Source organism: Schistocerca americana, chromosome 11, assembly GCF_021461395.2.
Source record: "Schistocerca americana isolate TAMUIC-IGC-003095 chromosome 11, iqSchAmer2.1, whole genome shotgun sequence".
NCBI classification, from domain to species: Eukaryota; Metazoa; Arthropoda; class Insecta; order Orthoptera; family Acrididae; genus Schistocerca; species Schistocerca americana.
The window spans coordinates 182,191,549-182,219,232 of NC_060129.1; the positions used below are offsets into that span (position 1 = coordinate 182,191,549).

At 42.4% G+C, this 27,684-nt stretch overlaps 1 protein-coding gene across 3 annotated transcripts in view; it reads right to left on the minus strand.

Moving 5' to 3' along the window:
* The window catches only part of LOC124553811, a 98,808-nt gene that overhangs the window by 44,784 nt on the left and 26,340 nt on the right, over window positions 1-27,684 (minus strand). For all 3 annotated transcript variants that reach the window (XM_047127794.1, XM_047127795.1, XM_047127793.1), the window contains exons 3-5: window positions 25,073-26,757; window positions 23,279-23,407; window positions 5,602-5,745 (exon numbers count right to left, since the gene is read on the minus strand). In XM_047127794.1, coding sequence (XP_046983750.1) covers window positions 5,602-5,745; window positions 23,279-23,407; window positions 25,073-26,757 — 1,958 coding nt within the window. The remainder of the gene's footprint in view (window positions 1-5,601; window positions 5,746-23,278; window positions 23,408-25,072; window positions 26,758-27,684) is intronic.

Below are 27,684 nucleotides of genomic sequence, written 5' to 3' on the forward strand. Positions count from 1 at the left end.
TGTGCCCGACCGAGACTCGAACTCGGGACATTTGCCTTTCGCGGGCAAGTGCTCTACCAACTGAGCTACCGAAGCTGCCAGGAAGTTTCATATCAGCGCACACTCCGCTCCAGAGTGAAAATCTCATTCCGGAAACATCCCCCAGGCTGTGGCTAAGCCATGTCTCCGCAATATCCTTTCTTTCAGGAGTGCTAGTTCTGCAAGGTTCGCAGGAGAGCTTCTGTAAAGTTTGGAAGGTAGGAGACGAGGTACTGGCAGAAGTAAAGCTGTGAGTACCGGGCGTGAGTCCTGCTTCGGTAGCTCAGTTGGTAGAGCACTTGCCCGCGAAAGGCAAAGGTCCCGAGTTCGAGTCTCGGTCGGGCACACAGTTTTAATCTGCCAGGAAGTTTCATATCAGCGCACACTCCGCTGCAGAGTGAAAATCTCATTCTGGAATGTTCATCATAATATTCATCTGTCTACATTTTGAATGTTAAGTAGCCTATTTGTATTTGCGGTGATTTTTGTACTTATGTTATAAGCCAGTTTCAATGTCTTACTTCTGATGAAGGCACTCATAGTAGTGCCGAAATCAGGTCAAAAGATGTAATTTTTGTGACCGAGGGCTGTTATTGCTTTAATTGCACTTTAAGGTATTGAGTCCCTACAGGGTTCTCGCTCTAAGGTATCTCAGTCTACTTGAAGTCATAAATGAGGCCCAGAAACCCATCTGAGTCTCTAAAATGTAGGATGGTGTTCCTCATATGCATGGCAGCTAAAATTAAAAATATAACAAGACTGATTAAAATGAAAACACACACACTTCTTATCTGCAGAAAACTGTACACCCATCTTGGCAGCTCCCTGTAACCTCTGCACTTTAAGTTGCAACACTGGAGGAGTAACAGAAAACAGCAAAAAAGTCCACAAATAAGGAACACTGTACAGGACTCCTTACTGTATAGGTGCTACTGTTTATGGCTATGGCAAAGAGGGTAACATTTGAAACACTGCCCTGAGGGACACCATTCTCCTGTTCACAACGAGCTGCAGAGTCACCAACTAGGGTCCTAAAAAACCATTGAAACAGGGAAGATCCTATGAAGATGGGGAGGTGACCATGAAATCCCCAAGGATGCAGTTGTGCAATAATACAGTTTCTCAAAGTAGTATCAAAGCCTTTCTAATATCGAAGAATATACCCACACAGTGATGGGTATGTAGGAAAGACTGCTGAACAGCCGCCTCTAGCACGGTCAGGTTGTCGATGGAGGGCCGAAATCTCCCCAATCCACAATTAGAGTGGCTAAGGCGTTGCCTGGTCTCTAACAGCCAGGCTAGACGACAGTTAACCATTCACTCCAGTCTTTCCTACACAGCTCGTTAAGGTGACATTCCTGTAACTACTGGGAGATGTGTACTCCTTTCCTGGTTTTAGGAGAAGTATCAGAATTGTCTCCCTCCATGAATTGCCTGTCTGCCAGATAAGATTAAAACATTTTAGGAGGATTTCCTTTCACAATATTGGCAAATGTCGAAGCATGCGGTAACAGAGTTGGTCGTGACCATATGTAGAGTCACGAGTATCAGACAGAGACGTTTCGAGCTCCCACATAGAGAGTTATAGGCCTCAAAACTGTTGGATCTGAAGTCCAACTTGCCCCTCTCTACAGCTGCACGGTAGCGAAAAAATGCTGGATCCTGACTTGCATCGGCTGTAGTTTTTGCAAAATGGTCAGCCAGCATCTGAACGATGGCTCTGGGTGCCATTTGGAGACACCCCTTTTTCAGTACCGCTGCTATCAATAATCGACTATGTTTATTGGAAATCCTCCAGATGGCTTCCTGCACTTTTGTAGAACAAGTGGAACGGTTGATGGAGTCCAGGAATGTTTCCCACGACCTTTTTTCGCTCTCCATAATGACGAGTCAAGCCTCGGCACTCAACTCGAAAGGCTGTGAGGTTGTCTGCTGTCGAGAGGCATTTAAACTGTTTAAGGGCCGCATGCCTCTCCCAGGCGGCTGAACGGCACTTATCTGTTCACCAAGGTGCAAGTCACCCCCTAAGATGACCTAAAGACTGTGGTATGGATAGGTCAGTGGCATGACGGATCACACGTATGATGTGATCCACCTATTCCAGGATGCTGTCACGGTGTTCAAACACAGCCAACTGGCTGAACAGCACCCCGTTAGTCCTGCTGATCATCCATTTTGGTGGCTTCTGTTCCAGCAATCCTCCATCCGGTACGTGGATCCACTGTGGGAAGTGGTCACTGGAATGAAAGTAATCAGTTGCTTCTCACTGTGCTTAGTGTGCGCGGCCTGGAGAGCAAGACAGTTCGATGGCTGAAGATGACCCAGGAGTAGCTGAGAAATGCACGGGACATGTTGACAGTGCACAGCTCCTGAGACATCATGATGTTCTCCAACACTTGACCCCTGGGGCAAGTCAAGTGCAAGTCCCATAATACATTGCAGGCATTGAAATCAACCAGTAGGAGAAATGGGTGGGAAAGTTGTTCAATTAGGCTTGCGAGAGCCTCAGAGTCCATTGTTTCCTGTGAAGGCAAGTGCATAGAGCAGATAGTGATCATCGGACTTGCATGAACTGCAATGGCCACTGCTTCTAGATCAGTAACTAAGGGGAGAGCAGAGGAGTGGTGTGTGTTATTGACAAACACAGCAACATCTCCCTCAGCTCATTCCCCAATCAGGTCATTCTCACGGTGGAGGGTATAGCACGATAGCACAGGGGCATCATCAGCTTTGAAATGTGTTTCCTGTAAACACAAGCACAGGGGCTGTGCTTGCACCAAGAGTTTCAGTTCCTCCACAAGAGTCCTGAACCCGTTCATGTTCCGCTGTAGTATGGGAGCCATTTATCATGGTGTTTGGACTTTCACCCTGTCTTTCCGCCTTTCCACTGGGGTGGGGAGCCGACAATGATTGGAGTTTCAGCTTTGGGGAAAGATGGTTGCCCCGGGCAGACTTCGCAGTCCGTAGGCTCTGAAGCAGAAGCAGCAGAGCCATCAAGTTGAATTACATTGTCTCGGTCTAACAGTCTATCACCTGCTTTTGACTGTGGTTCGAGTCCGTTTGCTTTCTTGACCTGGAAGGGCTTTCTGGGGACTACAACACTGGCAGAGGCGGAGCTGGACTTTTACAAGACTCTGCCTTTTGAGGTACCACAAGCTCCGCAGTGGTGGTAACCGTGGCTTCCACTTGCGTTCTCGGAGGGGCTATGAGCTCTGAAACTACTTGACAAGTACAGTGACACATGCAGGTACTAGTGCTGACACTAGCAATCTCCATTTGTGAAGAAGTGTTGGCTGTCAAACTATGCTTTTTAAGGGGAATGCAAAAGATGTGAATGTGGAAGGCTGCTTGGCCTTATAGATGTTCTTGGCTTCTCCGTATGGGATGCATTTCAAAATCTTAATCTCCTGTATCTTTCGCTCTTCAAGGGAGACACTGCAATCCCTACTCCAGACAGGGTGATCCCCAGAGCAATTTACACACTCTGGAGGGGAGGAGCAGCCAATGCCATCAAGGCATTGGCTACATTTGCCACAGGTGTGTGACCAAAATACTGACATTTAAAACAGTGCACTGGGTTAGGGACATACGGCCGTACGCTTAGATGAAGAAAACCTGCCTTGATATGCTCTGGGAGTTTCATGTAATTGAAGGAGTCAGATATCACCAGATTCCCATCCACCCTTTTCAGCATATTCAGCAGATTGCTGATCCTTCTTGAGCCCACTCATCTTTCAATTTCTCCTTATGTATGTCTACCAGATCTCTACACAACACAACACGTTTGGTATAGCTCAAGGTATTGCGGAGCTCCATTTCGACGGCATATTCTACAAGGCCTCTATCTTTCCGGAGGCATATTGATTGTTGGGAGCTAGCAGTTTCAACCAACAGCATATCATTACACAATCGCTTGACGGATTTCATTGAACCTGTAATGCGCTCCAAACCTCCTTGAGCATAAAAAGGCGAAACTTTTTCCAAACTGCCCTCTTTCTGTTTCACAATTATAAACACATTCTGACCTGCAGCATGCATTCCGTTACTATTCGTGCACAAATTCTGTGTAGCCCCCATGTCTGGAAGAGTGGCTACATGACCCCTCTTATTTGATTGGGTGTTAGTACCTACCAGCAGCCCACTCTTGCCATTGGGACAATAAGGAGAAATCTCCAAGGGTTCCATTTTTATCCCATGAGTAGCGGGGGAAATAAGGGTCCACTCAGACTGAGACCCACATGGCTGAGTAAGCATTATACAACTGAGGTGCGGCAGGGTCCCCCCAGGTTGTCCGTTAACGACTGTGACAACTCAACTGCTATTCATCTCACCTGTGCGCAGCACACCTTGAGATTTACAGTTTCTTTCTTTCTTTTAATAGAAGTTTATTCCGTTATCATGACCTGGGTGTTCATGCTACGATTCCCATTCCCTGTCACACACATTGTTCCACTGCCACGGTGATCGGTGAAGCATGCATACAGTTTATGGTGACCAAACAGCGGTGCTTTCCAGTCCCAGGCTCAGGAATCCCAGGAGCAAATGAATGATCAGCTCCTACAGACTGTTTCCTCTGTTGATTGTTCGGAGTTACTACTGTGGTTTTCTTTTTCAATAACTTCCTCTTCTAACTGTGATTCATATGATCTGATAATTCTTCTGACAATTTCTGTAATATTGTCTCATAGTCTTTAGGACATAAAATTTGAGAGTGCCTGTGAAATGTCTTCTTTTTCCCCCATTTCCATACTTTTATGAGACCAAATGATACAAATGTTTAGAACAGTAAGATATTGTTGCAAGACAATATCAAAGATTTTAAAAAGTAACACAAGTTGCATATGGGAACTTTGATTCAATTCAAATATTCATTACATACTAAAATAATAGAAAGATTGCCTTGGGAAGTGAGAAAAACGTAAGTATAGAAAGTACTTACATTACAAGGTGCATAGCAGCAAACACACTGTAAACACAATATCCACTTTCCAAACAATAGCGACCAAATTGCTTTTAGCGTGAATTGCGCAAATGTAGTAAGTGGTGACAGCTGTAATGAATGACAAATATGTATTTGGACATGCCTCCAACTATAACTCTATCTGTGACACTAACAGAAAACTAAATCTTGCGGCTAACTGATGCAGACGTGCCCAAAGGGTTAGTGAAAATTATTTCAACAGTGAAAACGGCTATATCTGATACTCTGAAAGAAACTGAGACAGCAAGGATAAAGTAGAAATGCTCTGAGTACTGCCTTCTAAATACAGTTTGATATGTTTGTAGACATTTATTTACAGGAGCAACTAAAACAATGACATTTCAAAATGTTTGTACGACTTGTTTCCTATTCCCTGTAATCAGTAGTGTCGAGAAATTATCGTACGCTTCTGTCGTAAACAGAGACTGTGAATTTTTCTTCAATCATTACTAAAGTCTGCACTCATTGCTCGTCAGAACCTCAGTCACAGCTCATGCGATCCCATGGCTGGTGTGTAAATAAAAGTGCCCACTCGTGACAGTCGAGAGTCAACGCAGGCAGAATACAGTGGCAGTAGCCACGGCTGCCTCGCCCCCACTCACCTCAACACAGCACTCCGCATGGCTGCGACGAGGCCGGCCACCTCCACCTGCCTCGAGCGGTCACCACATTCCTCCTCTGCCTTGTCACTGCCGGTGCCCGCCTCCCCGGAGGGATGTCTCGTTTTCGATCCAGACTCCTCAACCCTGAAAACAAATTGCCCTAGCAGATTGTACAAATTTTCAGATACTGAGGAGAAAATATTCTGCATAGTGTACTACAATTTCATAGCCGACCATCGATTATTAGAGCAAAGTTAATCGACCGCTAGTGACACTCGCTGACCCTAGCCTAAACTGATAACAAAATTCCATTTCTTCACACATAAGATATGTTTACAAAATAGCACTACTTTGATGATTCCAAAGGTGCTATATAATCCTGAATTGTACAGAGGGGTCCAGAAAAATGTAGACACTCTCTGATAGTTAATATCTTTGGAACAAAATGACATAGTGTTGCTATTTTGCATGGTGGCAAAGTATATTATTTTCTCAACAGATTTTGGCAAGTGTTTTCCAGCAGATGATAGTGCAGCACCGAATGAAGTAAAGATCGTCATTCGAGCAATGCAAGGCCGTACTGAAGTGGTAGTGGAAGTATGAAAACATGTTGGAGGTACAACAACACTGGCAGAATGTGCACAGAACCCAGGCACAACATGTGCAACAATTTATCATATTCACACAAACAAACACAAACATACACACAAAATTCAAGCTTTCGCAACAAACTGTTGCCTCATCAGGAAAGAGGGAAGGAGGGGGGAAGACGAAAGGAAGTGGGCCTACATGAATTACTATTAAATTTATCTATGAGATAATCATCCACGGAGATACAGACCGTTAGTTTGATTGGTTTGATTCCCATTCATTGTTTGTATACCGTATTGTAGAAATTACAGAAGCAGAAGAAAAGAATGGTGAAATCTCGTTTGCAATACAAAACTGTTCCGAAGTGAAACGACTGCAAGAGTTAACTGAAGAAGATTGTAATGATTTCAAAGTGCTTAGTTCGGGTTCATCAGATGATTACATACCCGAAAAGAGCATGGATTCCTCGTTATCATCATCACCACCATCACCATCACTATCTCCGAGGCCAAAGAAAAGGAGAGCTGCAGTTCAACAGAAACTGCAACTATCTTTAGAAAACCTCGGTAAGCTAAATGATAATCTTTGGATCTTGTTTAACATTTCAAATACTAATTTCTTAGTCACAATTTATTTGACAAACAAAATACATATACTGGGACTATCGTGCGAGTGTATACCTGTCCTTTTTTCCCCCTAAGGTAAGTCTTTCCGCTCCCATGCGTGTGTGCGAGTGTATACCTGTCCTTTTTTTCCCCCTAAGGTAAGTCTTTCCGCTCCCGGGATTGGAATGACTCCTTACCCTCTCCCTTAAAACCCACTTCCTTTCGTCTTCCCCCCTCCTTCCCTCTTTCCTGATGAGGCAATAGTTTGTTGCGAAAGCTTGAATTTTGTGTGTATGTTTGTGTGTCTATCGACCTGCCAGCGCTTTCGTTCGGTAAGTCACCTCATCTTTGTTTTTATATATAATTTTTCCCACGTGGAATGTTTCCTTCTATTATAATTTATCATATTCGGGATAAATGTGAAGCTGATGGTACCGCGCAGGATGTGGGTAAGGAAAGGTCTGGCCGACCAAAAACATCAACAAGTTAAGATTCCAGCACTGCTGTTTGGCAACATTTTAATAAGCCACCTCAAAAATCTGTGAAGCAGGGTGCACATGAAAGCGGGGTAAGCCATTCAAGCGTACAACCATTTCCGACGGCCGCCAAACTGGGAAGTGTACATTCCGAGATCGCTGCTTATGAATGACGACGACAGGGATTGAAGGACGGAGTACTGCAAGTGGTTTGAAGGCACGCTTCGTGAGGATGAAAGTTTGCAGGGATGGTTATCTGATCTGATCAGGCGCAATTAAAACTGAACAGTAATGTAAACTGCCACAACTGTGTATACTGGGCTCCTGAAAATCCTCACATTCATGTGGACAAACATGTTAATCTACCGGGAGTTAATGTGAGGTGTGGTCTGTCATTGAATGGCCCACGCTTCTTTGATGGTACTGTAACAAATGAGGTGTGTCTTCATATGCTGCAAACACTGACTTTACCTGCCATCAGAGAGGTGTTTGGAAATGAGAGATTTTACCTACAACAAAATGGCGCTCTGCCTCACCACCACAGATATGTCAGAGCCTACCTCGATGATGGAGCGGTCAAAAAGGAGCTGTCGAGTACTCACTACCGTCTCCAGATATTACACCTCTTGACTTCTACCTATGACAGACCTCGAAAAATGAAGTTTATCAACAGAAGTCAGCTACACCAAATGAGCTTCTAGAAACCATTGGGTGTACTGTGCAGCTATCACGCCAGCAACACTGACAGCCGTAGTTCGGCAACACTTCAATGGCATTGATATTGTGTGGCTGTTAATTTGGGGTCAATTTGAACACACGAAATAACCTTTCTCCCATGCAAGAATTGTAATGATATGTAATTCTGTTTCATGAATACTGGCTATCAAAGAGTGTCTACATTTTCCTGGACCCCTCTGTATTTTATGATTCATATATAAAGCCCAAAATTTGATTGCTGGAATCATTTAAATGCAGCTCTTCATATTTGCTACCACAAATGGAAGATCTATAATAATTAAAGATTGTAATATGACATCAGGTTTCATAGCAACATATTCATTTGGCTAATTCCAAAATTGCATCAAAATTCCTATAGATGCTGAAACCTATTACAATTTATAGTTGACTGGGTTGTCTGTTTGCTGCTTATTCCAGTGACATAATTAGTTTTCATAAAATATTTTTATGATAAATCTGTGATTGAACTTGTCCCAATGCCACTTGTTAGTAAAATTGTGAAAGCTACAATTTATTCAAAAAGCACCCAGCTCATTAGATAGGCCCAATTTCACTCCTTTTAATAATCAGTTTAGTTTCTGTGAAAATTCATTAACTAATAAATTATTTTTGACTAAAGTTTCCACCCATCTGAAAACACTCCCTCTGTCAGAAAAGCTCCAAGTCAGGTTCCTTAAAAAATAGAAAACCAGGTAATGATCCTAGCTCCAATCAAAGTAGTCCCCTTGGCTATGTACACACAGTTGCCGGTGTTTCTAGAGGTCTTAGAAGCAAACAGGGAAATTTTCAACTTTGATGCTTCTAAACTCATTTATCACAGCCCGTTGCATGTCTGCGATATCTTGATGTAAATTTCCTTGTAGTCACCATTTCACTCATGGAAACAAGACAAAATTACAAGGAGAGAGGTCAGGAGAATACAACAGTTGTGGGTTGGCAACAACAGAATGTCTGGCCAACTACTTGGTAACAGATAAAGTAGCTACTCGAACTGGTGACACTAATGTGCATTTGTGCAACTTTTTCAGTATCATGATTGGGCTCATCTTAATGTGGCTGTGAGGCACGTTATCATGAGGCTGGAGGAGGCATTGATGGCAGAGGACATGGGTCACAGCGCCAGTTGAGTCCATCATCAGTACATCAGTAGATCGGATTTCACTAGGCATGGCCTGCAGCTCAATAGGTATGGGAAAGGGAGGCTGGCAAAGCTTATAGGTGACAGTGTAGTGTGTGCGGGGGAGGGGGATATCTCATGGAAAAATTCCTGTAGTAGTTGGTGTTATAGCTGCGCCTTTTTTAGATTGAAGTCAGCTGATAGGTATACCTGCTTAAAGGAAGTCCCTCTAAGGGCTCACCTTCAGAGGACGTCATGTTCCTAAGTGGAGAAGGAATTAGTATGTTTCATCAAAATATAAGAGGTATTAGAGATAAAGTTAATAAACTGCTTATAGACGTTGACTCCGAAATTGTTGGTAAGTCGGAGCACCACTTAAATAATTTGATAATTCAGAGGCTTCCTTTACCAGAATACAGATTATCTGGCTGTTTTTCAAGGAGTTCCTTGCGGGGTGGAGGAGTGGCTATGTATGTAACAAACAGTATTCCATTTGAGTCCACAGACATTCCATGACACTGCACTGAAAAGATATTGGAATGCTGTTGCAGCAGCAGTTGAATTTAGTGAAACCAAACTTCTAATTGTTGTTGTTTATAGGTCCCCTAACTCTGACTTCAGAGCATTTCTGCTCAAGCTAGACAGGGTTCTTGGTTCACTTTGTAGGAAGTACCAGAAATGAGTTATATGTGGTGACTTCAATATAAATTTTGTACATGACAGTGCAAGAAAAAGGATGTCAGTAGAACTCCTTAATTCATATGATCTGATGCAGACTGTGTTGTTTTCCAACTAGAGGCCAAGGGAACAGTAGCACAGCCATAGACAATATTTTTATTCATTCTTTATTACTAAATGGGCATTCTGTTAGTAAAAGGGTGAATGGCCGTTCAGACCATGATACAAAATTTTAACACTAAAATGCTTTTGTACTCAAACAAATGTCACATATAATTACAAACTATGTAGGAAAGTTAATCCAGCAGCAACAGAAAGGTTCTTTTTTTTTAAAAAAAAAACCTTGTCAAGGAACAAGAGTGGCAGGATGTTTATAGTGCCAATAATATACATGACAAATATTAATACTTTCCTTAACACATTTCTCATGCTCTTTGAGAGTTGCCGTCCATTAGAACATTCTAAATGGGATATTAGCAGTAAAATGTAGCCTGGGAGGCTGACTAGTGGGATAAGGATATCCTGTAGAAGAAAGCGGGAATTATATCAAAATGTTAGAAATAGTCACAATCAAGCCTATTACAAACAGTATTTTAAAGTGCTTAAAATATTATTTTGACAGCAAAGAGTATTTGGTGTCCAAATAGAATAGCTAATTCATAGGATAAAATTAAAACCACAGGGTCAGTTGTGAAGGAAGTGTGATCAACGGCATAAGGTCGACGATATACAATCAGTTCGTAGTAAAAATATTCTGTTACTGATGAATCAGATATATATTTACAGTATTTAACAATCATTTTCTGAGCATTGTTAGTGAATTAAATAAAGATTTAGTTTCTGAAGGGAATCATGTAACTCTCTTGGAAAATGCCTTTCCGAGACTGACTCAAAAATTAAATCACTGGAGACTAAGGACTCTCATGGATATGATGGAGTGCATAGCAGAATATTAAAGTACATTGCTGCACATGTCAGCCCTGTACTTAGCCATATTTTTAATTTTTCCTTTAGGAAAGATCAGTTTCCTGAATGATTAAAGCATCAGTAGTAAAGCCACTTTATAAAAAGGGAGAAAGGGATCATGTATACAATTTTACACCTATTTCTATGCCATCAGTATTTGCTAACGTTATTGAAAAGTCTGTGTATGTAAGGTTAATTGATCATTTTATATCACATAATTTGCTATCAAATGTACAGTTCCGCTGAGACACCCTGCTAAACTCAAAGGACAGGACAGGTAGTTGGAATTGTGCAAAGGGGCCAAAATGAGTGGCTGTCAATTACACTTCAACACATAGAACTTTATTTATTTGACCAAATATTACAGTACAAATTCTTGAACTTAGTTATCGGCTGAATACACCACACTATCTTATAACTTAAGGCCACAACAACTTTAATTTTTTTTTTTAAGAAGGCTAAAAGCCATTAACTTAAAATTCAGACACCAAAAAGAATATTTAGAAGGCAGAAGGCCTCACATTAAGTAAGTTCTATAATTTGGCTGAAGGCCCAAAAATGTAACACTTGAAAATCAAAGAACTTTAATTTTAAAGCGGGTGAAGGCCAACAACTTAAAACACCACTAAAACAATTCACCTTTAATTGAAAACCATCGGCTATGAGCCATAGAAATACACACAACAGAAAATAAGAAAAGGCAGTGCAGCTAATGGTGCTCAGAAGTTTCAGGCATTGGCCAGCACTTGAAATACTAATTAGGTGAGACAGACAGTCGGCCCAACCATTCTCGATCCGACGACAACCCAACCAACTGACAGTCAACGGACCCACCGACAAGGTAACTTGCGCTCCACTCGACCAGCACACAACCGGGAGTTCAATGCAAACGTAAAAGGCACGGACGCCCACAACCGAGCACACATTAAGCTGTCGAGCTACACACCGTGCCGGACAGCGACAACACGGTGAGGAAAGGACAATGCCTAAATTTGCGTTAACGGCCAGGGCAGGTAACCGGAACGTTAACAGTCACAAGGCAGAAAATTCCGCTGGTGCACTTCAATTGCAAATAACCAAATAGAGTTAGACTCCACCGGACGGTGGCTAAACTTTCGCAAACTCTAACACACATGTTGTTGCTCACGGGAATGTCCCAACAGCCAACAATGAGAACCAAATGGCACAATGAGAACAGTCTTGACTTGCTGGTAAATTAAATCCAAATTCAACTTTCGTGTCCAGGGTCGGTGAGCCACGGACCTCGTAGCAATGGGAACGGCCCCACACACTCCGACGTTGCGTAGAGACCGCCAGCGGGCCCGGCCAAACAACACCCCGCAGAGATTTCCTCGCTGCTCCACGCCAACCGACCAACTGTCACACATCAGCACGGGGACAGCACTAAAATAACTGATTAGTTGACATCACAAGCTACACACAGTTTCATGAACACTTACACAAATGACTAGACAATACTGATGGCAGCGACTGTGCAATAACGATGACGAATCACGAGTCGGTACACGCAGACAACCCATAAGCATCGCCAGCCAACATACACGTCGTCCGACAAGACGACCAACCGACGAACAATTGAGGTGGTCCGCACTCAAGTGACATGTATCGGCAACTGTCGGGCGAGTCGTGGCTGTCCGGATCTCACTGCAGCCGCATCCTGACTGATTCCTCCTCCTCCTCCTCCTCCTCCTCCTCCTCCTCCTCCTCCTCCTCCTCCCCCCCCCCCCCTCCCAGTCAAATACTGCAAGGTCAGAACGCACTGCTAGTGCCTCCCAACTCACTGGCAGATCTGAACTAACTCCAAACACACGACAACTGGGAAGTAATAGCAGACAGAAAAGATAATACGCCAGGGCTTATATCGATAAGCGCCGCTGCTGCTGCTCACGGGCAGGCAAGGCGGCAACTCAGTGACACCAGTGATTGAAATTAACAGAACGAGGTGGTAGTACAGTAAAAACAGGACGACAAATGAGATATGGCACGAACACGAGCCACACATGGCTCATCCGCATTAGAAGTCATTTAACAACTGAAAATGCTATAGTCTCTTTCCTGTCAGGTACTGGATGGGTTAAACAAAAGGTTTTGAATGCTAGGTATATTTTTTTTTATTTAACTCTGGCGTTTGGTTGTGTTAACCACAAAAAATTGCTCCAGAAGTTGGACCATTACGGAATACGGGGAGTAGCTCACAATTGGTTCACCTCTTACTTTAACAACGGACAGCAAAAGGTCATTATTCACAGTGTTGAGAATGGCCCTGATGTGGGGTCTGAGTGGGATACGACTAAATTGGGGGGGGGGGGGGGGGGGGGGGGGTGCCTCAGATATCAGTTTCTTATTTATTTAAATGATATGCCCTATAGTATTACAGGTAATTGCAAAATATTTCTGTTTGATAATGACATTAGCTCGGTAGTAAAGGACATCGTGAGCAACATTGGCTCTGTTTCAAACAGTGCAGTTCAAGACCTAAGTTACTGGCTTGTAGAACATAAAGTAACAATAAATCACAGTAAGACTCAGTTTTTACAGTTTCTAACATGCAATTCAACAAAACCCGACATTTTAATTTCACAGAATGGGCATATGATTAGTGAAACTGAACTGTTCAAATTTCTGGGTGTTCAGATAAATAGTAAACTGTCATGGAAAGACCACGTTCAGGATCTTGTTCGAAGACTTAATGCTGCCATTTTTACGATTCGAACGGTATCTGAAGTGATCATTTGACATGAAAATTAGTCTACTTCGCTTATTTTCATTCGCTTATGTCGTATGGTGTTACATTTTGGGGTAGCTCTTCCCATTCTAAATGGATATTTTTGGCTCAGAAACGGGAAATAAGTGGTGTGAGTTCATGAAACCCTTGTCAACCCCTGTTCACTAGCCTGGGTATTTTGACACTGGCCTCTTAATATAGATATTCTTTACTATCATTTCTTGTTACCAATATTAGCTTATTCCCAAGAAGAAGTAGCTTTTTCCCAGTTAATACTCGGCAGAAATCCAACATTGGGATCGGACTTCCTTAATCCTTTAAATGCTCTAGATGTGTTAACACGTGTGCTTTTGTACCTGTCCCTGTGCGCTCTGAACGTGTTTACGCACGCCACCAATCCTTCTACCTGGTACTCGTTCATCTCTGCCTTCATGAAGCCTTTTGTGCCTCTTGAAAACACGACATCTTGAAAGTGCCTCACCTGCATATGCTCACTTAATCATTGTCCATGTTTCACTACGGGTTTTCCCGAGCTTAACGCAGAACTTAATGTTCACTCTTTGCTCACCATAAGCACCCATCATGTCACAGTAATTGATGTGTCAAGAAACCAAACAATGAGTTGCTAAGCACAGCCGTGCAACCTAGTGAGTTTGCACGGCCGAGGTCATTTCAAGGCTGCAGGTAATATAACATTTGTTCCTTTATAGCATTGCAAACTCCCAAAAAAAACAACCTGTCCTGAAATTTTGCTGACATAAGGAGTACTTTCGTTATTTGAGCCTTCAAGTTCATTTAATTTCATCTGATGCTACGCTTTTGCTGTCCTAATTTTTCTGAACAAGATACCTTTCATTATCTGAATAAGCCACTAATAATGAAATTGAGTAAATTAGAGAAATTACAAACATGAGAATTTAACATGCAACCCAGGAATCCACCACATAAGAACACACAAATAGAAAAGCTTTAAAGTTAAACACACTGACTTCTACCTTTAATACTTTTCTAATAGTCTAAAATAAATTAAAACTACCATTGGGCTCAATTGGTTGACCCCATAAGTAAATTTGAATCTTACATAATCATGAAGTGAAATGAAATTACTGATGTTGTTACTTATTCAAATGCCTGTTTTTATACACCCCTTACTGAGTAGTCATTTGGCTGCTAGAATTCAATCTGTTAATACCTGTGTGTCAGTGTCCACTCTTAGGTGTAAAAAATTCATGCTTAGCTGTCACCCGGGTAGTATCTCCACAATGGAACTTAGATTAGCATCTAAGTATAAAAGTTGGCATCTAGTTAGCAGCCAGCATTAAGAAAGAGTGGCTATGAGTCACATGATATAAAGTCAGTATTCTCCAAGCAAAGGAAACGTGAAAATATTGAACAATCATATGATGATCAACTGGTTGCATTCCTTCCCTTCTGCAGTGCTACATTCAGCAAAACAGGCAGAGTCCTGGGAAGATGACCTATCAGATCTATTGTTTGACCTCCTAAGAAGTCTCAGACTCACGATTCCTGGGATTTATAACATCACTTGTAAGTGTGGATAGAATTACATGAATCAGTCCATTTGCACCATTTCCGACTGCCATGCAGAACTTGAATGGCACATTAAAAGTTGAGAACTGGAGAGATCTGCTGTTACTGAACAGAGCCCCACAAACAAACATAAAATATTGTTCAGGCTCCCACATAATTCGATTCTGTAATTAAAGGGGCCATGGAAATAAGAAAGTGTGAGACAACCTCGAATCTTGACAACAGGTGTAATCTTAGTGGTGCACAAAAGCAAGCTCTCGATGCAGAGAAGAGCCAGCAACATGCGTCGCAATTTTTATGCTACGGCAGGAGTGATGGAACCACCACTCTGGACAGTGACAACATCTGCGACAGCACGATGTAATTATCAAGCAATCAGAAGCTGTCTCTCTGCTATGTGTCACCACAGTAGTAGTTTTGACAGTCAGTTACTCCTGACTCAGGCAATGGAGGCAATCCTCAAAAGGGCAAGGTTCTATCCTGAATTTACGAGTTTTCATCCTGAATTGACATGGCAGGTTGAGTATACTTTAGACAATCTGTAGTGTTATATCAAAACAATTTAACCAAAACAAATATTGTGATACTTGTCAGTCAGAGCTAGTTCGTGAAAGTGCCCTGAAAAGCTGCTGTCACTGCCAAAAATTGTGAAGTGTGTATGTGCTAGCTTGTACTTTGTAAAATATAAACTAGCTTAATAACATTATAAGTATAGATGGAGAAGTAGAAACCTCTCTCATTGTGCTGACCTGCAGACAGTACTGTTGGCATATTCCGCATACTTTCGGTCACTTCTGTCCTATGGCATTGCGGCTAACACCAAACAACTATTTATTTTACACAAGTGTGCAGTAAGAATATTCTGCGTATAAGGAAACCAAACACCTTGCCAAAGCCTCTTCGGGGGCCTAAGAACTCCTGCACTTACATGATAATAAATTTTTGTGATTAATAATAAGAGACAACTTGGAACCAACTCAGCAATTCACAACCGCAACACTACAAGTACGAACAATTTTTGTACAGGCCATACCTCATTCTCTAATATTAAGAGTGGAGTTTTATATTCTGGTGCAAAAGTCTGTAACACTCTGCCAGTGGACCCCTAAACACTTAAAAACAAAATAAAAGAATAATGTAGTCATAATATTTGGAATCAAAAATTCAAATTTCTCCAAATTCCATGTTGTATATAAAACAAAAATAAGCTCTGCCAGTATATAGGCAGCTGTTAGTGACTGGTTAGCTATTTGGATTGCACGTCACATCATAGTCAAAACCTCTTGCTACAATCTGGAATAAGGGAGTTTTACAATTATAGTACAATTTCTCAGTGAAAAACACAACACAATGACCAGTTACTAGATTCTAAACTATACATATATTTTTTTGGAAAGCTGGCTTTTTTCCAAATTTTTTTAAAATCTGTATGAAATAATTCAGAAGTAATTTGCATAATTATGAGTGCGAGGAGGTTAGCACTAGTCATAATTTGTTGTCAGTATACTTTTCAGAAGTGGCTATCAGGGGTTATCTTTATTTGTTTCAGATATTTTTTATTCCACGTGGGAAAAATATATCTAAAAACTTACCAAACGAAAGTGTTGGTATGTTGATAGAAACACTAACACACACACACACACACACACACACACACACACACACACACACACACACAAGCAGACATGTGTAAAGGCAAAGAGTGATATATATATCTCTGATAGTGGGCTGGAATCATTTAAAGACCTCCTGGGCAACAGTAACGGAGCTTGCAATTTAGACAACTATTTTCAATGTTGTGGAAAGGTCCACAGTTTTCATGCCAGAAACGAAAGTATTCACAGTACGGGATCCAAGGATGGTTTTCTGCCAACTAGCAGGCTGAATGAGGGGTGAAGAAATATGGGTCCATTCTTACAAAACACATCACCTTGACAATCATCAGCCCTCATAAAGATGAAACATGAGAAACAAATTTTTTGTTGTTAAATGCATCAATTGGTCACAAAAAGATATTAATTGCTCTATTGATGTATATAATCCAGTATAAACTTTACTACCTACTCCTTTCCAAATTTTATTTAAATATGGCATGTCTTTCCATACACCTTTGATCCTTATTTTTCCTTACTGCAGAGTTTATGTATACGAGGCTGAGTACATGCACATTACTTGCCATACAGCTAGTATAAATACACACTGGCTTTGCACTCACACGCACAACAAACACAAACTTAAATAATCTGACTAGTGTTGCTGTATGCCGCATGTGCGTCTGACATATTCTCAGACTTTTGAAGGCTACAGAATGACTATCACTTGCACATACATAATTACTTTCAGTTCTGACATTTGCCTTTAGCCTGTTATCTATTGATTTCTTTATCTGTAGTCAGATACCTCATTCAAGACATAAATTCAGATGTCCCTGGACCAAAAGTTGTTCAATTGTATGAACAGAAAGAACATGGATACTGCACAACTGACTTCATTTGTTGTAATACCTTATACACTCCTGGAAATTGAAATAAGAACACCGTGAATTCATTGTCCCAGGAAGGGGAAACTTTATTGACACATTCCTGGGGTCAGATACATCACATGATCACACTGACAGAACCACAGGCACATAGACACAGGCAACAGAGCATGCACAATGTCGGCACTAGTACAGTGTATATCCACCTTTCACAGCAATGCAGGCTGCTATTCTCCCATGGAGACGATCGTAGAGATGCTGGATGTAGTCCTGTGGAACGGCTTGCCATGCCATTTACACCTGGCTCCTCAGTTGGACCAGCGTTCGTGCTGGACGTGCAGACCGCGTGAGACGACGCTTCATCCAGTCCCAAACATGCTCAATGGGGGACAGATCCGGAGATCTTGCTGGCCAGGGTAGTTGACTTACACCTTCTAGAGCACGTTGGGTGGCACGGGATACATGCAGACGTGCATTGTCCTATTGGAACAGCAAGTTCCCTTGCCGGTCTAGGAATGGTAGAACGATGGGTTCGATGACGGTTTGGATGTACCGTGCACTATTCATTGTCCCCTCGACGATCACCAGTGGTGTACGGCCAGTGTAGGGGATCGCTCCCCACACCATGATGCCGGGTGTTGGCCCTGTGTGCCTCAGTCGTATGCAGTCCTGATTGTGGCGCTCACCTGCACGGCGCCAAACACGCATACGACCATCATTGGCACCAAGGCAGAAGCGACTCTCATCGCTCAAGACGACACGTCTCCATTCGTCCCTCCATTCACGCCTGTCGCGACACCACTGGAGGCGGGCTGCACGATGTTGGGGCGTGAGCGGAAGACGGCCTAACGGTGTGCGGGACCGTAGCCCAGCTTCATGGAGACGGTTGCGAATGGTCCTCGCCGATACCCCAGGAGCAACAGTGTCCCTAATTTGCTGGGAAGTGGCGGTGCGGTCCCCTACAGCACTGCGTAGGATCCTACGGTCTTCGCGTGCATTCGTGCGTCGCTGTGGTCCGGTCCCAGGTCGACGGGCACGTGCACCTTCCGCTGACCACTGGCGACAACATCGATGTACCGTGGAGACCTCACGCCCCACGTGTTGAGCAATTCGGCGGTACGTCCACCCGGCCTCCCGCATGCCCACTATACGCCCTCGCTCAAAGTCCGTCAACTGCACATACGGTTCACGTCCACGCTGTCGCGGCATGCTACCAGTGTTGAAGACTGCGATGGAGCTCCGTATGCCACGGCAAACTGGCTGACACTGACGGCGGCGGTGCACAAATGCTGCGCAGCTAGCGCCATTCGACGGCCAACACCGCGGTTCCTGGTGTGTCCGCTGTGCCGTGCGTGTGATCATTGCTTGTACAGCCCTCTCGCAGTGTCTGGAGCAAGTATGGTGGGTCTGACACACCGGTGTCAATGTGTTCTTTTTTCCATTTCCAGGAGTGTATTACTATTCACCAACATCACCATTACTACTACTATTATTATTATCATCATTATTATTAAATGATGTGGTATTCGTGTACTGAGCTTATTGGTGTCTGCAACTTCAACAGCCTTGGGCAATATTCTGCCAGCTGGCTCCAATAACGTCAACAGGTCTTTGTCCCATCAGTCTGGCAGTCCTCCTTATGGTCTGTCTCTCGGATTCCATTCCAGCACAGTCCTCATCTATCAGTCATTATTCTTCCGGCAACACGCCAACCCACTGCCATTTCACAGTACCATATTTACTCGAATCTAAGCCACACCTGAAAAATGAGACTCGAAATCAAGGAAAAAAAAAAATTTCCCGAATCTAAGCCGCACCTGAAATTTGAGACTCGAAATTCAAGGGAAGAGAAAAGTTTTAGGCCGCACCTCCACATCGAAACAAAGTTGGTCCACAGTAATATGAGAAACAATTTAGGTCGAATGAATGACGATACAGCTACAGTAGTTTGGTTCGAGTCGTAAGCTTAGCAGTTAAGCTTTACCAGGTAGCCAATATGCGTCATTCGCTCCGTCCGTATTCATACGGGTTCCCTTCCTTTTTCACGTGCTTCGTCTGGTTTGAATTGATTGCTTATTTTTCTTTGATCTGATAAGTGCCGTTCTCTTTGTTATAGGTGTTTACGTCACTCCAAGCTGAAAATGCATTACTGTACTGTGTCATCCATTGTTTGTGTTATTCTGATATTGGGTGTTTACGACCTGTCGCCGCTCGCGGCATAGCTTGCTTTTGTGCACACTACCGCCGTTTACAATTAAAAAAAAAAAAGAGAGAGGAATTCTCTCATTAGCGAAACAATGGCAAGAGAACGCTATTTGTTGTTACTTACACTGCTGCTTTCTTTGATAATGATCAACAAGAACCAAATAATAGACTGCATATGATAGAAGATTTTCTGAACAAGAGTTTAGTGAAAATTTTTCGCCGTTTGACAATCTTTGCAGGCACCTCTTTAGTACATTACATTCTGCACAGAAATTAGTCATCTTAGATTTAAAAATCTAGTCAATTGCCATGCTTCATTTCTGACTATATCACTATTAGGCATAAGAATAACACGAATATAAACGTGACATAATATGTATAGTCTTCCGCATTTGCTGTTGTCTCACTCTAGTTTCGTAGTTTATTAGGCAGACAGGATTTAAATGAGATAGCAGCAAACACAAAGGAATACATGGAAAAATGTTTATATTCGGATTATTCTTATGGTAAAGAGAATACTGCATGTGATTCACAATTCATAAAAGTTCCTATTAGCAACCATCTCTTCTCAAAGGTGGGAAAAAATTCAGAACATAGAATTGGCCATATTGACAAACATCCCAAACAGTCTTGCCAGTCGGATTTTCGTAGTACATTGAAATGCTGCTACATTCGAAGATGAAGAATATGGAATTTGCATTTACTTCGTTGGATAACGTATGAAAATGCAGTGGTCGAAACTCGGGGCGGAGAAAAAAAGCTCGACTTCCTCCTTTTTTAAAATTTATTTACTGACACAGAGTTTTTGGCGCCAGTATTTATTTTTGTGCCTGCAAAGCGTGCCTGTGTAGTGCTACATATATTTGACGGCAGAAGTTAGTTGTGGCGGCACCTACCAACATTTTTCAGTACTTCCACTTACTTTGCACTCGATTCTAAGCCGCAGGCGGTTTTTTGGATTACAAAAACCGGAAAAAAAGTGTGGCTTAGATTCGAGTAAATACGGTACCTATTATATCCAGGATGTATTTGATGTCAGTAATGTATCTGATGCCTTCTGTCCTCCTTTTTGTCCTTTCTTGTGATTCCAACCTTTCCATGCTTCATGGTGTATTTTGAAGTCTCCAGACCTAGCAGCTGAAAGTCAACATGGGGAGGACATTCTGGACACAAACGATTTTTTCAGTTTTACTACCAAGTTTCACTTGAAGATACTTGAATGTCTTCCAAATGCTTGCCAGCATAGATCAATGTGTCGAAACATTTCAGATATTAGGTCTCCAGTCGTATTTATGAGCTGGCCGGCATAGATGTAGTCGCTGGAAGTGTACAGTAGTGTATTTCTAAACTGTACATTTCTTACCATTCTCCACTTATTAGGCATAGCTTCTGTCTAGGAAAGGTCTAGTTCAGTCCAGCTGCCTCACATTCCGAGGCGAGATGCAATACCGACATCTGTAGTTCTTCAAAACTGTTTGCCAAGTGCCCAATGTCTACTGTTAAATCTCAGGTTGTTAATTATCTTCCTACTGAATAAAATTCATTTTTCTTTCCAGTTTAATTTCATCACAGCCATTTCCAGTATGACAGAACAGATTAGGAAAGATGAACTCACCTTATTTTACTCCTCTTTGATTGGAAAGTCCCAAGTAGGTTCTCTGAGATTAATGAAAGATGTAGGTTTTGTATATGTGCTACAGGGCTTTACCATAAGCCACCTCTAACCCCTCACTCAGCTATGGCTTGCACAACTTGATAGCTAATTCAGTCCAAGGCCTTTACAAAATTCACTAAATCTACCATAGAGGCATCCATATTTGTTTAATTTCTGCAGAAAAAACTATGTTGAAGTTTGCCAAATCTGCTATGGAAACTAGCTTGCTCAAGTATTATACGTCTATTATTGAATTAAAGCCCTCCTCTCCCCCCCTTCCCAAAATCATATTTTTCTGTCTGTTTGTGAAGATAACTCTCAAGAACTACTGTAGGGTTTTTTTATACAATTTTCACTAGCACAGACTAAATCATGACGAAGGTTTGTGTATATCATTTATTCTCATTATGGCAGGCAAGTTGTCTGGCTGTAGATACTTAATGCTACACTTGCAAAGCTGCCGGCATTGGTAGTTATTATTATTATTATTATTATTATTATTATTATTAGGTTGAGGCATAAGTTCATAGCATTTTTGTTTCGCATGTTTATATTCCAGTTGCTATGGTTTTATTTATTGACTGAATTTTTTTCTTTTCATTTATAGTTTAATGTTGCTATCTGAGTTTACATACATTTTGTCTTTTCGACCAAATAAGTGAAGCTGTGGACGCTATTTTATAGAGTGCCAAATGAAGAAATCAGAATATTTCACACATATTCTTTTGTTTGAGTTCAACAAGGGATGACAGCAGTGGAAACAGCCAGAAACATTTGCACTGTGTATGGGGATAATGCCATTGGATAAAGCATGGGAAGAAAATGCTATTCTCATTTTGAGAAGGATCATTTTGACATCAGTGACTCTCCACATTCAGGAAGACCTTCAAGGTTTGACAAAGATTGTTTAAACGCATTAATTCACAATTATCCACACCAGTGCACTCAATAAATGGAAAATGTGATGAACTGTGATCACTGCAGCATCATGTGACATTTGCATGCAATGGGGAATGTTCAAAAACTAGGTGTACGGGTACCGAATGCTCTAAGTCAAAATCATAAAAATCAGTGGGTGGCCGTATGTTCATCTCTGCTTGCTCGTCATCATTTGGCTTGTGAACAACACCAACCATTCCTATCCCATATTGTCACTGGTGGTGAGAAATGGTTGAACCCAAACAAAGTAGCAACTCCCCGTACAAAGACCTGCACGCTTCCAGAAAAGATAACATTATGCTTCTGGTGGAACAGTGATGGTGTTGCACTACAAACTGCTTCCCTGAGATGTAACCATCACTGCTCACATTTATTGTCAACAACTGAGACATCTTGCACATGCAATCTGAGAACGATGACCAAGAACACTGTGAAAAGTGATGCTATGCCACAGTAATGCCCGTCCACATTCCTCTTGACTGACGAAAAACGCTATACAGGAGTTGGGTTGGGAAGTCATTCCGTAGCCACCTTATTCACCTGATGTCGCACCCTCAGATTTTCACCTTTTCTGCTCTCCATCAAACAAGCGTCAAAGATCTTCTTTTCTGGATGGGAATGCACTCTGAACGTGACTTAACGAGTTCTTTGCCTCAAAAACACATGAATCAAAAGCTGCAGAATCAGACAGTTAACCCAGTGTTAGCAAACTGTTGCAAGTAGTCAAAGAGAATATATTATAAGACTAAAGTCTTTGTATAAATACAGCAGATACACAAAGACCCATGGAAAAGCACTACAAACTTATGCACCAACTCTATATATTACATGGGCGTGCACAAATAATTCAATTCAAGCTCATATTCTGTTTATACGGTTTCTGTAGTAGTGCTACCAACTAACGACACCCTCCACACCAACACTCGTTGTACCTGGCAGCGATGCTCCGCACGGCTCCTATAAGCCTCCACACATCACCAGGATTTGCTGCCTTGCCAGAGTCCTTGCCTCCCCGGGTGGCACCTGAGCCTACCCTCGCTCTGACCTCTGTTGTCTCCAACCTGCAAGAGACATCTCTCGTCAGCTGTATACTGTCTTTATCATTTTTTATTTTACACAAACAGTCACACAACCATTTCTCAGTCTCGTGGCCGTGTTCCACAGACTTCCGGTAAGTAAAAAAAACAAGGAGACAAAGGATTATTGCAGAACATATAAACTCAGTCAAGTAACTATCTACTTCTTGATAAATAAGAATATAGTTATACCTAAAGACACATGGTGCAACTGATGATTTAATATTCCCCACACATTGTCAATAATACTAATTGCTACGGATAAAATCACCTGAGAATGATAAACATTAATCACAAATAAGAAGTAAACTACCAAAGAAAGACAGCATGAATGACAACTGTACATGGTTACTTGGCAGCAGTTACAGGTTCTGTGATGATTCTTGTCTCCACTTTTTATCTATCACAGTCTGAAGACAGACACTGTCTCGTCCCAATTCCTTACAAAACCGTGAAAAATTCATGTGATTCTTTTGAAAATAATTTTAAAAAATTAAACAACAAAATCGATCAATCACCCGGCACAGTACATAACTTTTACTGTACATGTGACTCTCTAATAAATATCAAGAGACATGCACAGCTAAAGTAACCTAATCCACTTGAATCTGCTACTGTATTCAAACGTTGGTCACTCGCTACTTTATCCTCGTACTCGATCCATTACCAAACTGATGATTCCTAGATGCCCGAGGATGTGTCCTATTAATTTATCCGTTCCTTTAGTCAACTTCTGCCATAAATTTCTTTTCTCACTAATTCCCTTTGGCACATCTTCATTCGTCGTCTGATCTACCCATATTATCGTCAGCACCACGCTTCAGAAGGTTTTGTTCTCCCTAGTCTGACGTGCTTTCTGTCGGTGTCAAACTTCTGTAGGAGCCTACACTGCAGACAGACACCTGCAGAACAAACTTTCTGATGAAAATTTATATTCCATGTTAGCAAATTTAACTATTTCAGAGTATCTGTGTCTGCATTTAATATCCTCTCTACACTGGCCGTCATCAGTCATTCTACTGGCCACATAGCAAAAGTCACTGACTACTTTTACTGTGTCATTTCACAATCTAATTGCCTCGGCAATGTCTCATTTAATTTGACTGCATTCCATTATCTTAAATTTCACACTTCTGTGTATCGTCAAATTGGACTGTACACCACTGCTTCAAAAATCATTTAAATGGGCTTATTTCACATAGTTTTATGCTGGCATAATTTTGATTAATAACATGATTAATCAAAACATATTTCCTTGTACCTCCCAGTAATTCAAACATTTTTAAAACACTAATTACACAGGACCTGCTTTATTGGTGTGAAATTAAAGTAGTGTTCTTTGTTACATTGTTAAATAACAAATTAAATCTTTAAATTAAAATAGCACAAGAATTATTACATAAATTAGACAAAATAAAACACATTTCTATCCAGGAAACATTGTATTTTAAACCACCGCTTCAGTGAGAGTGTGCTCCAAACATTAAAGCAAATGAAGTCTTGACTGACAATGAGCAAAATGGTGTATGTATTCAACTGAATGGAGACTTCACAACAAATGACAAAGTGTGTACGGGATCTCTACCACAAAATGCAAAGATGAATACATTTAAAACTCATGCGATACCCAGTGACAACAGGAAAACATACCTATCACCGATGCAGGTTCCACTCTCGGCCAGATGTCCTGTCCCTTCACTCACAGCACACACTGCTCCACCGAGACCTTCACGTGTCTTGTGCGAGCCTCCGCTCTCAGTCTCAGTCACAGCCACGACCCCACTTTCCAGATGACCTGCCCTGTAACTGCTACCTTCCGTGTCTCCCGTACTGCCCGACTGCGTCCAGGCATCCGTCACAGCCACTGGTACCCGGTCGCCACCGTCACAGCTCGTCTGGGTGCACTTGTCGCAGTGCCTCCTCTGGACCCCGCCACTCCCCACAGGCACCTCGGCGGCAGTCCGGGTGCCACTGTCACAGAAGGCACTCTGCAGTTTCTGGAAGACGTCAAACATCCTCCTCTGCTTGTGAGCCACCTCACCCACATCTGCCGCCAGCTTTAGCAGCAGCTCTGTGTGGCGGTTCTGCAGGTGGAACAGTGCCCTTATAAGAGGGTCCGACACTGGGACCCGCGACCCTCCGAGCCCCTCCGCAGTGCGTGCGTTTCCGAAGTCCGTGAGGGGCGATCCCGCGGAGCTCCCCCTCTTTGCACGCCTGGGACTGTCGCGCGTTTCAGAATTGCCGACTGTGAGGAGTTCTCTCTCCCTCACATTTATTCCAAGATTTTTGCACGGAACTGATCCCGGGTCACTTTCTTTCACCAGTCTGTTTTTCCACTTCCGTCTGCGTCTTCCCAAACTGAGAGGAGAACCGTCACTTAGGCTGCAGTCTGACGAAATAAAACCTTTGTGTGGCCCTGTAGATTTTTCTCTTTCCTTCTGAAAGCCGAAAGCCTGGGGTACCCGCAGGCCACTTACATCCGAGGCGACGTACCCCGCCCCTCTGAGTGCGACCCGATCGGACGAATCGACGTAGCGAGCGATTCCTCCCTGTCGGTCCGAGTGACCCGGTGGAAAGCTGCCACGCTCCTCCTCCACACCCTGTATCTCTCCTCCAGGTGCAGTGACTGTCGCCGAAACGGTACTGTCACACTGGACGCCCGTAATGTCGGGCAAATCCTGTGTGGGACGTCCCGTACAGTCCACAACATCCCCGAGACGCTTATGTGGCACTGCAGCAGTGCCTTCCTGCAGCTCAGCATAGTGCCGATCCGACATCTCAACACGAGTCTGAGAATTTGTCACTTTGCTCCTTTTGAGACCATATTGGTATTTTTTTGCAAACGGGTCTGTGTCAGAATCGAGGAAATTATCGGTGGTACTTTTTCCAAATGACTCACCTCTTTCTCTCATTTCCTGCACTGCAACCGAGTTCTTATACCCGAGTCGATCGGCTTTACGAGTTCCGTCCCCCGTCTTCTGTCCCACACACATATTCCCTGCCCCAACGGGCCCTGAACTGGTCCTTCCTGAAAAATTCTCAGCACTTCGCTCTTCAAACTCCTCGAAATCTGGTCTCCTCTCACTGAAGTCAGCTGATATGCGCTGGTGATCACTCTGCTCAAAGTTGCTGGGATCGACAACTGTATTTGTCTCCACTTTGTATGCCTTTATCCATGAAGGGACAGCTTTCTCTTGTATGCCATAGCGTAAAATATCTTCTGTGTTCGAAGTTTCGTGTGGAGTTTTCATCACTTTGGCAGATGCCTTTGGTGCTTCGAACAGCCCACATCCAAAAACTAGAGATGCGTCTGGCACACATGGCTCGAAGAGGATCTAAAAGAAACAAATGTTTGTAAGTGAACAAGGTACAGTTTATGCTCAACATGACTGAGTTTTTGTATGCTGAGCTGTAAAGACTGTCATAGATAGCAAGGTCACAACGAGGTTACATCACCACCTCTTCTCAATTCTTGTCAGAAAAATCACATTAAAATCTAAACAGAAAAAGGAGTGTAGGTCAAGTGAACAGAAAAGACAAGACAGCGTACATTGCTAGTAACACTCATAGAATTAATGGTGTACTTCTGGAAACTCAGCCCCATCGTAGTTTCCCTCTTCACAATAGTCCCACTTTGTAAATCCTTGGAAGCAATCAATTGTTTCACATAACTTTTTAGGCATATTCTGACATCAACTTCTTTCCTTTATGCCACAAATTATTATTAACATACTGTTGGTGTTGCAGCAGTTAGCCCTTATGCCTGAAGTCACAAATCCACACATGGAACATTTTGAAGCAAAGGCACTAGAATCTGCAAAGTTCAAACCAATGAATCTGTTCTTACATGCATGACATGTTTGTCATGTGACCGCATGGAAAGGAAAACCTTTAAGAGTGTTTGGAATATCTTAACTATATCCATTCTTATATAAAATTTATGACAGAGCTTAGAAAAAAGAGGCTGGCTATCTATCCTTAATTTGTTGGTTAAGACAAAACTGGGCAAAATCCCTGGGTCACAGTGTACATAGTAAACATGCACACAATTTTTTATATCTCTACACCTCAAGCTGTCACCACTCCTCACAGACAAAATTGATGCTGAAGACTCTGGTCTATGAAGTTCTTTACACTAGCAGACAAGGAGTGGCTTATGAAAGTATTACACACCCTCGAACAGTCTCCCTAAGGGATGCAGACTCATTCAACAGGCTTTGCAGTCAACATCAAGATTGCAAAAGAAAGAGGTTGAGACACAC